Raw genomic sequence first — 9,037 nt, 5'->3', positions numbered from 1 at the left:
TAAAATGAGGTCATATTGTCTAAAAGTTTGGGGAACCCCGCTCTACTGATAAGATTCTCTCCCTTGAATTGTAATACACACTGCCACAATCTTCACCTTAATTTCTGAAGGCTGCTGTTTCCCTAACAGGAGAGCATTGTATACAGAGATCAAACTGGTAGAAAAGGAAAAATAACATTTTGCCAATATGAAACACTCTTCTTCAATTAGGAGGCAGCAATGGTTTAAAGATGTTAATGAAGGATATATTGTAGTTTAATACCCGTCTAAATTTACACTGAATTAAACAGAAGCAAGAAATAAATCCATTTGGTTAGTGACATGTTTATCAACTGCAACTTGTGTACGTGGTATCCACTGGTTGCAAAGCATTCAAGAATTACTGTGTACAGTGGATTTTTTTTCATAATAAGCATTGCTTTTGTGATGCAGTTATTTCTGTACATTTCCATTAAAAGTCCCTGCAACAAATCATCTTTATACCTTTTTTTTTTTTTTTTACTTACTCCTAGCTCATCTATTATACAGAAGGCTTCTATGTATTTTTGTTTTGATGGGGAACAGAGGATGAGAGAAGCTTGCTCCTCATGATTAAGGTTTTCATAATTTTAAAAACTGAACCAAAAGCAGTAGGGTCAAATTAACTCGATTTCTCAGACACAGAGTAAGATAAGCTCAGGAAAATTAAACTGAAATTGGTGCTAAGCTTAGCTAAAGACAGAATGGTTGCTGTGTTATTTCAGTGCTAAATTTAGTAATCTATGCTTTCCTCCTTGAGTTAAGAGTCCATTCTTTTGTGCTCTGCACATCTACTGTATATTACATAATTCCTAGAATTTGAGCTAAGACTACTGAATTTCAAATGTAACTTTTCACATGTCCTGGAATGGTAAAGTCTACATGCCATTTGCAATTTAACAGTATAATAAAAAGGCAGAATTATAGTTTACCACATTAGAATGCTTATGATTCATGCTGAAGTTTTGTAATAAAGTGGTTTCATAATTCTGCCATTCAAACCAAATGTTTTTGGTGACCTTAGACTAAAACTGCCAGAACTCTTGTGGTAAAGTGTAGTGTCAACAAATATTTCTTACTAATAAATTAGATTTTCATAGCTTTGCATTTGTTAGCCAAGAAAGCACATGAATTTATACATTCAGATTTCTGGTAACTACTTAAAGAGATATTTATCAAGTGAAAATGGTCCTCGTTATGTATAAAATAGTCCACATATGCTAAAGTCTGCAAGTATTTTTCGCCTGCAGATTTATGCACATAAATCTGCTCTAACAATTGGCAGGTGCATGCATAACTGGCACAGACATACAGGCACTCGGGAGCAGGCGTAACTTTGTCCACAAATATTTACAGGCATATTTTCAGAAATAAAAAATACATTTTAAATTCTATCCCTGCCTCAGCTCCACCCTCCTGGAACACCTTTTTGTAGTGTGTACAAAAGCACACGACAATGGCTTCCGAGCATGCTATTACACACACGGTCCTCCCAGCTAGTTTTCAAAAGGCCATTTATGTGCATAAAACGGGGGGGGGGGGGGGGGTGCATGTAAATCCTTTTGAAAATTACCCTCCATGAAGTTAAATTTTCAAGGTGATTTCCGTGGGTAAAAAAAAGCAGTTTTCCTGCATAAATCTGCTGTCCTAGAACTGCTTGCTCTCCATGTGGCTAAAAGTCCATGTTGCATTTGCATGCATAATTTTCAAGCAAAATATTCTACCTGCAGAAAACTCTGCTGCATGTGACCATGTGCTTGCTACATGGGCATGTGTAGAAGTTCCCACAAGCCTGCTACCTCGCGAGCCTCTCAGTTGATTGCAGAACTTAGATTTAGTGGTCAACTCTCTAGGGAGGCAGGTGGGTATTAAAACATGGCTAATTCAGCCTGCTGTCTAGGACAGCGATGGGCAATTCCAGTCCTCGAAGGCTGCAACCCAGTCAGGATTTCAGGATATCACTAATGAATATGCATGAAATAGATCTGCATATAATTGAGGCACAGTGCATACAAATCTCTCGTATGCATATTCATTAGGAATATCCAGAAAAATTGACTGGTTTGTGGCCCTTGAGAACTGGTATTTCCACTCCTGGTCTAGAAGAACCCCATTTATGGTAAACAAACTTGCTTTCTCCACTGATAAGCAGGGCTGTATTAGCCATAATGTGTGGGGAGTCCCAAGCTGGGAGTTGCAGCAGAGCATTTACTGAAAAACCACGCTGAAGCCACTCATATGGAGAGTGGACTACTGGGATTTGTAAAGCCAGATTGAGTCTCAATCCACCTGACTTTTTGGGGATAACAGCAGAAGAACCCCTTGCCAAGTTGTCTGGGAGGGACAGGTTCTATTGCCCACTGACTGAGAAGCAACTCCACCTCAAGATGGCACTGGGTTGAGTGAGACAGATCTGGATTGAAGGCTGAACAGTGGTACAACGCTGGAAGATGGGAGAAGGACAAATGGCAACCAGATTCCACAATTTGGGGACTCAACGGTCCTTGGTGAGCTTTTTCCACTCCTCTGGAAAACAGCAAATCCTCCCCCTACAAGAGGGGTCATGGCCTAGAGGTAGAGTCCTGTCAAAAACTAGGCCCAAGTTTAGGCTGGATCAGTTGTTGCATCTTTGGTTGATGTCTCCTGGACTAACCTTCATATAGGTGGTGCAAGATACCATAAACTTGAAGGGGCATCTCTGTAAGGAGCAGTGTTTAAAAGAGAAGTACGGATGTTTACAAGTCGACGGCTGTTCGGTTCCTGTCAATAGATCCTAAATGGCAGAATGTTACACCTTTATTTGCGTTATTGTCTCTCTGACCTTTCCTCCAAAGGGGTATTCCCCCGAACAAGGTTCATTAGCCAACTTGTCAGATATCTTTATGCAAGCTACTGGCTGTCAGTCAGGCCATCTGGCCTACTTCAACAGCCACAGAAGATCTCACTTTGGTATCGAAAAATTCATACGCTAAGTGGAGATGGCAAGGTTCTCAGAAGAGCCTGCTGACAGCTTTCTTGCTATCCATTCAGCAACTCTACCAGGGGTTTCAGCTTGTTGAAATAACAGTGTAAGTATTGTACCATGTAGAACTGGTGAACCTCAATGTGGGCGCTAGGCATTGAGCTCTGGAAGACCTTCTTCCCAAAGCTGTCTATAATCAAGGGTCTTACCCAGGGGAGGTGGAGTTTTGGAGAAAATTTTAGTTTTTTTAGCTCACCTTAATGCCAACTACTACCACTGAATGAAGTAACTCTTCAACTCAAAACCTGGGTTTGCTGCAATCTATATTTCAGGTCCAATTTCCTGGCTATTGGGGGACAGGAGACCATACTCTCCCACATTCTTTTTTATAAATTCCATACAACTGGATGAAATTGGATTACTGCAGGCTCAAACAGTGTTTCCAGAACCTAGAGAAGGCCAAAGACCTCAATACAGCTCCTTAGGAACATTAACACCCATTGCCTTGCCAAGCTTGTGCAAGAATTTGGAGTATGAGAGGTCTTTTGGTGGTGAAGAATGTTCTAGTAGATCAGGTAGAGGATCTGAGGGAAACCCTGTAGACCCTTCCTTAGAATCAAGAGGCGAAAGGACACAAACCAAACCTAGATGATGAAGGTGATTGGGGAGGTGTCCTCTGTCTTGGAGAAGACTATTCCCAGGGCATGCTCCAGATGATGGTATTCCATGCCCCTTCCAAAGACTGGCTAGATACACCTCCACAGAGGTATCCCGCCACTAGTACTTTCTAATAGGAGCTCCTGCAGCAGAGATGAGAGGGACTACCCTCTAAGGGAATAAATCAACCACTCTGGACAGAAGAGGCTGAAGAATGCGCTCCTTGTCACTTGCTGCCAGTGAAGCAAAGAAAGTCTTCAGTTCTGCCACCTGGTCTATGGGCTGCTGTGTCCTGTGGCCGGGAGTTGGGGAAGAGACATCCTCCTCTGAGACCACTATGGGGGTCATCTTCCTGAGAAGCTCCTAGTGAATTCCAGGATGGGGCTCCTTCTTGGGTCAACTGCACTGGTGGATGCATGAAAACCAAAGGCTTTTCACCAACCTGTTAAGTACTTCCAACTTCCAGGTCCCATTCCTCTGGGATCTTTGACATCTGGCCACAATCATAGCAGTTGGCTGTGTTATGGCCTAGCTCCCAGACGTTTCGTGGCCATCAGCAATAGACATCTTCCAGTCACCCACACAGTCCTTGTTGAAGCCACAATTTTTATTACTTTTTTTTTTTTTTTTAAATAGCGCTGAAAATTGCTGTTGAGGGGCTGCAGAGCTTGAAGGAAAAAAAGTAAAAAAGCTACAAAAATACCAAAATCAAATAGAGAGAAAGAGAGAGAGCGAGAGAGCACACATCCAAGCAGAAGCTTGGACAAAAAAAAAAAAAGACTGAGGGATTCATGCGGCAGAGTGTATGCAGGAACTCCTACACATGCTCAGCAGAGCAAATGCTTTGTGAGCTAGGACAGAAGGGTCCATTCGGCACCACTGGATGTCGTCACCCTCATGTCCAATTCAGCCCTGCTCATCAACAGAATAGATATTGTAAATAAAACAATGTAACTAATGACCAACCTGATGGCTGCTCTTTTACCACACCGTTTTTGCTTCTCTCTTCCCAGTCCAACACTTCTTTGTATATAAGCTCTTCAAAGACAAAGGGAACATGATCAAGAAAAATCTAAAAACTGCACAACTTCAAATATATCATAACATACTTTCCAGCAATAATTCACCTGAAGGTACAGTTTGAATATGGTTGCTTAAACATATCTAATAGGTTGACTTTGGATACATTGGTAACTTTACCACATTACTGTATTACTTTTTATAATCCACAAGTCATTTTAGCTCACCCCACTATGAGCTAAAAGCAACTTAAGGAAAAAAAATAAAAGCATAAATCAGGAAACATGTTTTTTAAAATAGGAGATTGTGATGCCTCTCCTGTAAAATAAGAGCTTAGCTCATGAAAATATTCATATTTGAGTCAAGCAAGAGGCTCATGGTGCCATAACGTTGTAGAGGATGGCAGAAAAAGACCAATTACCCCTTCAGTCTGCCCAATTATTCCTGTCCACATTACCAAGGATATAGTCCAGTTGCCATCTATGAACACCTGCGTAACTGTTGCCCAAACATGCAACCTCCTAGATTCCCCCCAGAACAATAGCACAAAAAGATCTAGAGATCAGTAAATAACTTTCCAGGTATTACTTTTTCAGTGTGTTTCCTAAAGTCTAGCAGCCCAATGCTCTATGGGTGGGAGAAACTGGGCTACAGTTTCTTTGGCCTATAAAGCATGAAGATGTGTTTACCTTTCCACTCTTCAATGTCATGTTCTCGTTCTTCCAGCTGGGCATCATAGATCTGGGGAGGAGGCTACAAAGCAAGATTTAATTCACAGTAATTTGGGTATTTCACAAATTAAGTTTATCACAACATTTCATTTTTGACAATACCAGTGGACAATGAAAGAGCAGCTTAGTGGTTAAAACATCAGACTGAGAACATTTGTTCTCCGTTTACTGTGTACGTATGTTGTTACCTGCTGAGACTGGTGGACCAGCAGGCTATAAAATTGTTTATATAAATAAAATAAATAAATTAGGGAGTCAAGGTTCAAATCCTGCTTTTCCCCACTTATGCTGTGTGTGTCCTTGGGCAAGTCACTTCACCCTCTATTGCCTCAAATATAAACTAAAGAGCCTAACTTTCAAAGCTATCCGCAGTATAGCATTTATACATGCATGCATGCGGAAGCGTGGAGATTTATGCAGGTATTTTATAAACTGTGTGGCAGGAGCTGCAGAGTTTATAAAATTCCACATATTTCTGCTCCAAAAGTACACGTGAATATTTCCAATGCAAGAAAGTGCATGCTTTCTCTAGTTATTTTATAAACATACTTGCATAAAAACAAACATGTACATGTAATGACTCCAATTTATACACAGAGGCAGGTAATTTATAAAATATGCACATTTACTGTTTGGAAAATTCTTACTTGTGCATGTACTTGAAATTATCAGTTTGCAGATACCTCCACCAATAAGAAGAAATTGCCATGCTGGGTCAGACCAAGGGTCCATCAAGCCCAGCATCCTGTTTCCAACAGAGGCCAAACCAGGCCACAAGATCCTGGCAATTACCCAAACACCTAGTCCCCCTCTAACACCATCCTGAAATCCCACAAATTCACCTAGACCTCCCGCTCAAAAACTGCAGCCAACAAATAAATCCGATTTCACTTGTGCCAGTCAATGAGCAGGAATAAAAGTGTACGAATAAGTTCAGTAATATAAGCATCTCTCTCTTACAAAATAGCACCTACCTAAGGTACTTCGAACCACACCCTGGAACACCCCTAGCCCGCCTTTTTTTCCACTGATAAAATGTATGACCGAAACGGAAAATACTTGCATTCTCTTGATATTTATAAGATAGCATATCAGCGAATACATTCTACTTGCGCGTGAAACCCCTTTGAAAATTTACTCCTCAGACTATAAGCCCTCTAGGTACAGGGAAATACCTACTGTACCTGAATATAATGCACTTTGAGCTCCCACTGAAAAGGCATTAAGCTAAACCTAAATAAAAATCTAAATATAAACCTAGATTGGATTCTATGTTTCCAATAACATTATTGCTGACGGTACATAATAGAGACAAAGAATTTTGTGGTAATTATGGTTATTTTTGTAGTTGTATTGCAAGCAAACAATCACTTCCTCCTATACTTATTTGATTGTTGTAAACCGCCTTGGTCAGCTTGCTGTTTGTGAGTTATAGAAGACTGAGAAATAAATAAAGATTTGAGAGAGAAGGTAGTGCAGTTTCGTCGCATTTCCAGTTTCTGTTGCAGTGGATCTACTTCCTCTGCAGCCAGCCACTAAAGATAAAGCACCTAGCCTTTCATCTCCTATGTTTGCTCTATATTTGATATGTCGACACAGTATCAGTTTCATGAACAAACCCAATATCAACTTTTAATGGCTCTGGCCCTTATTATCTCTCCTTTACAGTGAAGAGCTATGAGCCCAGTACAACTCTTAGAAGCCATTCCTAGTTATCCCCTCGCTGTTAGAAAAAAAGGACACAAGCCTTCCACTCAACTCCGTGTCATCTGAATTAAGACATGTAAAGGATTTTTTTTTTAATTTGAGGAAAACTTTTAAAAACATGATTGCTCTTTCAGTAAGGAGACTAAGAATGGTCTGGATAAACTGGTCGTAGAGTTTGCTCAGTTACAATTATTCTGGAACTATGCAGATGAAAGTGAACTATTATTTTAATGTATCAGCAGGTTTGCAAGTAGAATAATTTATGGCTGTATCTAAGTGATTGAAGTCATCTTTGATGCTCTTCAGGTAGTCTTGCTTATATTTAGGGCTTCTAATTTTCAGTTTTAACCAATAAATCCTGATAAAACTTCCCAATGCAAAAAAATAAAACAAAAAATACAAAACAAAGTTTATTAGAAAAACACCACTTTCTTTATTACTCTCTCACTCCTCCTCTGCCAATCCAATTCAAAACAGGTATCAAGACATGGCTTTTCAAGCAGGCTTATCCGGATACTAACCAAACTTACTCTATTCCTCCTTGAACCACCCTGGCTTCCTCGCCTCCCTATCCTCTCTCCCCTAGAACCACCCTGGCTCCTTAGCCTCATTTACCCCCAGTATTACCTTAATCCCCTAACAGCCTTGAGCCTTCTAGAATTCGCATTTGTCTTGTATATATCTGTATACTGTTAATCCAGTTAATTCTCTCTGCATACGTTGTGTTCTTTAGATCTTTAGCAATTAATTTGGTTACTTTTCTCTTTCCCTTCCTACTCTCGTTCTCTCTCTTTCTCCCAGAGCCTTGTTCCTATCCCCCTGCCCACCCCACCCCTTTTCCTACCTGCTCCCTCCCCCCTATCCTCGTTCATTGTAATTTCCTTCTTTTAGTTAATTGTAAACCAGCCTGATGTGTTCTACGAATGCAGGTATATAAAAGTTCATAAATAAATAAATCCTGCCTCTACTTTGTTTTTGTGCCTAATCCATGGAAAAAACTCAATTAGACAAATGTATGTATTTGATTCAGTTGGAAAAAGGAAGCCACGAAGACACAGCTTTTTTAGAAGCCCTAATTATAAATTGTAAATTTATTTTCCAGCTAAACACCTAAAATCAGAAGCCCTACTTATATTACCCAGTATCATATAAAGCTTATATTCAGAAATGTAGACCTTTGCTTTTAAATGTTTATTGTTTAAATGGTATTTTTTTCTCTTTTTGTGTAATCTTTGATCAATTTGTTTTATACAATGGGAATATACATTCTGGAAATTTCAATACAAAATTGGAATTAAGATGTGAAAAGATAACATCTCGAAAGGCTGAATTGATTGGGAAGGTCTAACCCCAAAATTAAGTGGGCTGCAATTCTGTACTTTGACAGTAAGTATTTCTTGTTGAGGAATGCAAACAGCACAGACACAAGCATTCATTTTATGACACTTCTGAGAAAATACATTTTAAGTTTCTACTTACTGCTTCAGCTTCAGCAGGATCATACCAGACAGTAATATATGGATGACGCAAAGCTTCATCTACAGAGATTCGCTTGTCCGGATCTACCACTAACATTTTGAACAGCAAATCTCTAGCCTGACTTGCTACAAAAAAAAAAAAAAAAAAGGAAAGATGAATAAGGTGTATGATATATAAGTAGCTTTAAAAAAAAAAAGCCCAAAATTATAAAAAGTACTTTATTATAGCAAAATAAACCTTTTTCAAATGATGACCTTTAGCAAAAGCTTACAACTGCAATATCGCATGCATGTAGCAAAATTCAAAGTACTAAACTAAAGAAAGGGAAAAGTTTACTTAGGGAATAGCCACTACTATTAATTGCATCAGTAGCATGGGATCTTCTTAGTGTTTGGGTAATTGCCAGGTTCTTGTGGCCTGGTTTGGCCTCTGTTGGAAACAGGATGCTGGGGGCTTGATGGAC

The 9,037-nt window shown here is 39.6% G+C and overlaps 1 protein-coding gene across 5 annotated transcripts in view; it reads right to left on the bottom strand.

Annotated features, from left to right (window-relative positions):
• Positions 1-9,037, bottom strand: part of MAPK9 (mitogen-activated protein kinase 9) — a 61,165-nt gene that overhangs the window by 18,106 nt on the left and 34,022 nt on the right. For all 5 annotated transcript variants that reach the window (XR_003853394.1, XR_003853393.1, XM_029583729.1 and 2 more), the window contains exons 9-11: positions 8,575-8,699; positions 5,347-5,410; positions 4,604-4,675 (exon numbers count right to left, since the gene is read on the bottom strand). Coding sequence is in view for 3 of the 5 variants with exons in the window: in XM_029583729.1 (XP_029439589.1) it covers positions 4,604-4,675; positions 5,347-5,410; positions 8,575-8,699 (261 nt within the window). In the remaining 2 variants the exon portion in view is untranslated. The remainder of the gene's footprint in view (positions 1-4,603; positions 4,676-5,346; positions 5,411-8,574; positions 8,700-9,037) is intronic.

The sequence above is a fragment of the Rhinatrema bivittatum genome, chromosome 18, assembly GCF_901001135.1.
Source record: "Rhinatrema bivittatum chromosome 18, aRhiBiv1.1, whole genome shotgun sequence".
Classification (NCBI taxonomy): domain Eukaryota; kingdom Metazoa; phylum Chordata; class Amphibia; order Gymnophiona; family Rhinatrematidae; genus Rhinatrema; species Rhinatrema bivittatum.
This window is presented reverse-complemented; position numbering and strand designations above follow the sequence as displayed.